Raw genomic sequence first — 5,856 nt, forward strand, 5'->3', positions numbered from 1 at the left:
TATATATATATATATATATATATGGGGATGTTTATTACATGCATGCTTCAAACACATTTGTATATACTGAAGCTAAATAATTGAAAAGAATGTATACTTGTGTTTTCTTCTCTTAGGTTAAAATATTGTTTGTTTGTTTTTTATTTTTTATTTCTGCAGCGTTAAACATATCAAACCTAAGATTATTACAGATGGGGAAAATAATTAGATACCCGTTCCTCGATCTGGGCAGATGCATTGTCCAGACATCTGGTGAAAATAGAATGATGTGCATCCAAAAATTTTCTAGTTCCATAGCAACAGATTTTCACATTTACGTAATAGAGGAAGATGTTGTGGTGTTCATTCCAGTCCTACAAAGTAATTCCTAATATCGATTATTTTAGTAAATCCAGAAGAAAGAATGCCAAAATCGACCTTGAAGGAATTTGGACACGGGATATAAAAAATCTTTTTGACATTTTGTTAACATTGACAGAACGTCGGACAAAATATCTCTGGGCTGTTATGTTCTGTGTTCAAACACCACCGATGTTAACTTTGTCTTTCATCTTCTCGGTGTTGATAAAATAATAATGTACCATTCAAACACTAGAGAAGATATTCTTTCTACAATAAGTACAAGTCCTGAAATTTGGAGATGGAGGAGACTAGTCGATTAGATAGATCCTAATACTGGTACTTATTTAATTGACTCCGAAAAGTCAAAGTCGACTTCGGTGGAATTTGAACTCAGAATGTAAGGCCACAAGAAATGTCGCTTAGCATTTTGTCCGCCGCGCTAACGATTGTCAGCTAACCGCCTTAATACTGGAGAAGAAAGAATCGGCTGCTCCTTGCTACCAAACTTGTGGCTTTCTGCTTTTGTAAAAAAATCAATATGGAATATAAACAGGCAACCGAAAACGAGTTGTAAACTCCCATCCTTCGACTCTACAAGGTTCATGATAAAGTAATTTCTTAGACACAAGTTTTCCGGTTTATGAGAAGGAAAAGGGGAAAAGACTCGTGACTTTCGTAACTGATTTTAACATGCGTCTTTTTGTTGACATTCTATGGCAATTCGTTGCTATGGAAATTGTCACTCGATTATCTCCCTTAGATTTAGTTAAACACTTATGAAAAAGAACTCTTCGCTGTTTGGAAACACTAAATTACTTTGACGCGCTTTACTTGATATTGTGATTGTTTATTTATTTATCATACAGAGAATTTTCAACTAATTCAACTTCATGGATACTTACCATCCTTAATTATGGCTTCACAACATCTAATTGGATCACTGGATAACCAAGATGGTGCTCAGTTGGTCTCCAGACATCTAGCTTTTAGTGGTAATGTTTGTAAAACAATGCCGACGAACGTAGACGTTAACCAGCAGAATGCGTCGTCGGAAAACATTAACGACGAAAGACCAACCGAGTCCCCAAATAACACCAACACTTCAGGCGATGCTTGTCTACAGCCTAGCGGTTCCGTTCCTCTCGCTGCTGTCGGTATAGCATGTAATGTAGTCCCCAGTAAATTGATGTTGGACAGACATGTAGCTGGAGGAGATCCACCGTCTATTCACGTCCGCTACACCCGCTCTTCGGCGAGGACCACTTTTGATGTAACAGAGACGAATGTATTAGGCAATGTTGCTCACGTATCATCTATTCGTAGAGAACTGCACAGCAGTGTTGAAGATGCCTCACATTTAGGAAACCAGTCGTGTGTCGGGTCCAGAAAATTCATTTCCAGTTTTGATATAAAAAGAGTTACTAAGAACAGGTATGACATTAACCACTGGACTTGGAAACATTAAGGTTTAGTACCCATAAATTAATTCCTCAAATAATAATATCCCAAATAAGACGATGCTGGAGAATAGCGTACCAAAGTATGATATAAAAATGAATTAGTTACGCACATATGCATGTATACGTACGTACATGCATAGGATATTTTTAATGTAAGAGCATATATATATAAGTGTGTATGTAGAAATGGTTAAAGGCTATGCGAACAAATGGTACTTTAGAAGAGCTATTTGATAGCTGCATCAAAGAATTTAAGTGAAGATCTAACGATGACACTTAAGTATGATGGTAGACGAGCTTTTAAAAAATTCTTATTACTGCTATACGTGAACAATATGTTCGTATTTATTTCACCGACTCGCTAGTCTAAAATTAAAAACACAAGCTTTGTTCCTTATTATAATATACAACTACCTTGTTTTAATATCAAATATATTTAACTTATTTTTTGTATTTATTTTTATGATATTGTCAGAAGTAGAAAGGCAGCACCAATGATCTTTTTACAGGGTCTCCAAGATTGAAGGGAAATGCCTTCAGAACTGGAGACCCAGCATGGAAAATTGTAATAGATTATGCTCCACCAAAATACCCAAGGGGTAGTTGCTGATGTTAAACTAGGCGCCAGGTTTGATCTATGATCCAAAAACATGAGTAGTCTCTATAATAGACAGCTTTGATCGACTGAGGCCATAGTAAAAAACACTTTTCTAAGGTGCCATTAGGTGGGCTTGAACTCAGAATATCATATAATTACAAAGCAAATGTCTTTACTAAATAGCCATGATCATGTTGAATTTGGTAATCTAATCTCTAAAATCTCCCCAGAATATTTACTTGTGTTGCCAAATGTCAGACCAGGTCAGATGCAGCAGCATGTGTTATTGCAATGCATCACTTGCAACCACCATTGTCGGTATCAGCTCAGGTCATCTCAGGCAACGCTCTGAGCAGTGTCTCAATCAGTTCCCATCGCCACAAAATACTTCCTCATCCACCATGACTGTGAGACATGTGGCCGACCAACATAAGGATCCTCAAAGAAGAGAAACATGGTATGCAGGATCCAACTCGGAATATCAAGTAACATGACCAAACAGCCTAAGCTGGTGTTCTGAAATCATACTATTAAATTAAATGTCTTAAATTAAATGTCTTCACCTTATTTATTACAAATATTGCTCTTCAGCCTGGATCTTTGGCAACCCAAACAGCAACCCTAAACCTTAGTGTTCATTTTCGTAGCAAATAAAATCTCAAGTTTTAAGGGTGGGGGAAACTGAACTACTCAGTCCAGACCTGATGAAGGAGTCTCTGGTTATTCAACTTAAGTAACATAGCAGCTAAAACTCTTTGAAAAAAGGCAGAAGGATGCATTCAATGAGGTAGTCCCCTAAAAAACTTATTGGGAAAAGTGGATTCTACATAGAGACCACGTTTGAATGTCATCATGGGGAGTGCTTTTGGTCATAGATATATATGTTTGTGTGTCTGTGTTTGTCCCCACAACATCGCTTGACAACTGATGGTGGTGTGTTTACATCCCCATAACTTAGCGGTTCGGCAAAAGAGACCGATAGAATAAGTACTAGGCTTCCAAAGAATAAGTCCTGGGGTCGATTTGCTCGACTAAAGGCGGTGCTTCAGCATGGCCACGGTCAAATGACTGAAACGAGTAAAAGAGTAATGTTACATTATACGTTTATAAATGTCATGTTTAAGTATCAGAAATATAAGAAATAACCACGTTGAAGCAGAAAGTATCCATATTGTTCATTGCAGAACCAAGGGCCACACATCAAGAGCATGTCAGCCAAGACCTTCCTCAAAGACTTCTCGTGTAAATATTGCTAATTACCGTCCAGGATACACGTGGAACAAGGGTGGTCGTCTCAAGGAAATACGAATCAGGTAACTCCTTTGTATTGTTTTGTTTCCATGGGTTTCATTTGTTGCAGTTACTTAGCTCAATAGTTTCATGTCATGTTTTAATACTTGACATAACAAGATCTAATCTAGTTCAGAACCTCACTGCACATTCTCTCATGTAGTTATTTGCTTGTAGGTCATTCAACCCGTTAGAAATAACAGCCAAATACCCCTCAAGTTACAACCATCTCTGTTTTCAAAATTGATACATTAGTTCAGTGGCTCTCAACTGTTTTTTTTTACTTATGGACCCCTTTAATTTTCATTTTACTTCAGGGACCCTCAGCCAATTGATGTTTAAAAAAATCTTATTATATTTTCATTATTAAATATTATTAGGAATTGTATTAAAAAAAATTGTGAAAATATTTTGTGCATTGTAGAAGTTTAGGCAATTTATTGCTTATAAATTTGAACAGCAAAATCTTATATGGACCACTGCTGTAGATAGTTTTTGTTTGAAGGACATTATGCTTGAAAACATGTTGTGATGGTCATGGTTGTAATGCATTTGAAACAGCACAGCATTGACAAGATTCAGCAAAGTGAAACACATTTGTCATTCTTACGAGTCACCGTAGCACTCCAGATCAGATTGGAGCCTGGTGCAGCCACTGACTCTCCAGACCTCAGTCAAACCGTCCAACCCATGCCAGCATGGAAAACGGACGTTAAACGATGATAATGATGATGATGACAGATGGTGATTTATTATCTAATAAATATATATTATTCCTTCTTTTACAGAACTGTGGCCCGCAAGTATTATAGAAAATGGATGGTTGCTGTGTTTGGTTCGCTGAGCCCTGCATTTGCCAGGTTTGATGCGATTTATAACATTACAGAACAGTTTTAATTATCAGCTGTTGAGTGTTGTGGAGATGAGATGGTGTTATCAATTTAGGGTACCGTGGAGCTTAGGTGATATGGAAATAGGGTACTGTAGTGCAGTAGAGCTGGTGAATGATATGAATTTGTTTGTGGAGTTGTTGAGTGATATGGAGCTATGGTGTTGAAGAGCCAATGTATTCATGGTGTTGTAGATCTGGGGTGTTATGAAGATAGGACACTGAGGTACTATGGAGTAATGGTACCATGGGGATAGGGCACTATGGAGCTGGGGTAAGGTAGAGCTGTCGGATGTCATGGATCTACAGAGATGAGAAGTTGGGGTGTTGTGGTACTATGATACTATGGTACTGTGGTGTTATGGAGCTGGGGAACTGTGGTACTGTGGAGTTGGGGTGATATAAAGCTAGGATACTAAGGTACTGTAGAGCCGGAATGATAAGCTGGGGTGATACTGTGAATCATGTGGAGGTGTTAGGTAATACAAAATGGGGACTATTTGTGATACAGGGCTGTTGGATATTGCAGAAACCTCTGAGCTGATTTTTATTGTTTCTTTTTCGCTGTTTATAATTTCATCCAAATGATAACTGTTTTAAATTACCTTGGGAGCCTGTACTTACTACACATCATCCTGTAAATAGTAGACAAACCCTCCCCACAAACCATTCCCTACTTAACAGCAACCTATATGTACAGTTAAATGGCTGGCCTATGAGGCTGCTGCTTCAGTTCCAATAAGCAGCTTCACATCAAGTCACTTCCTAAACATGCACCCCTGAAATATAACACACACACACACACAATACAATACAAATAGTAACAAGTTGTGTGGTAATGAGTTTGTTTCTCAACTGCATGGTTCCATGTTCAATCAAACTGCATGGCACCTTCGGCAAACATATATACATACATACATATATATATGTGTGTGTGTGTATATATATATATATATATATATATAGGTATGTATGTATGTATATGTATTTATATCTGTGTCTGTGTGTGTCTCACACCACCGCGTGACAACCAGTGTTGGTACGTTTACATTCCTGTAACTTAGTGGTTTGGCAAAAGAGACTGGTAGAATAAGTACTCTCAGTACCAAGCTTTAAAAAAATAAGTACTGGAGTCAATTTTTTCGACTAAAATTCTTCATATCAGTGCCCCAGCATGGCCACAGTCTAATGACTGAAATAAGCAAAAGATAAAAGATACATATGTGTGTGTGTGTGTGTGTATATATATATATACATATATATATGTGTGTGTGTGT

At 37.5% G+C, this 5,856-nt stretch overlaps 1 protein-coding gene across 1 annotated transcript in view; it reads left to right on the forward strand.

The window, feature by feature from the left end:
- Positions 1–1,154: 1,154 nt before the first annotated feature.
- The window catches only part of LOC106882085 (protein SFI1 homolog), a 28,950-nt gene continuing 24,248 nt past the window's right edge, over positions 1,155–5,856 (forward strand). Inside the window, exons 1-3 of the mRNA XM_014932643.2 lie at positions 1,155–1,773; positions 3,585–3,713; positions 4,479–4,550. Of these exons, the coding sequence (XP_014788129.1) occupies positions 1,256–1,773; positions 3,585–3,713; positions 4,479–4,550 (719 nt within the window). The 5' untranslated portion in view covers positions 1,155–1,255. The remainder of the gene's footprint in view (positions 1,774–3,584; positions 3,714–4,478; positions 4,551–5,856) is intronic.

This window comes from Octopus bimaculoides, chromosome 14, assembly GCF_001194135.2.
Source record: "Octopus bimaculoides isolate UCB-OBI-ISO-001 chromosome 14, ASM119413v2, whole genome shotgun sequence".
NCBI lineage: Eukaryota > Metazoa > Mollusca > Cephalopoda > Octopoda > Octopodidae > Octopus > Octopus bimaculoides.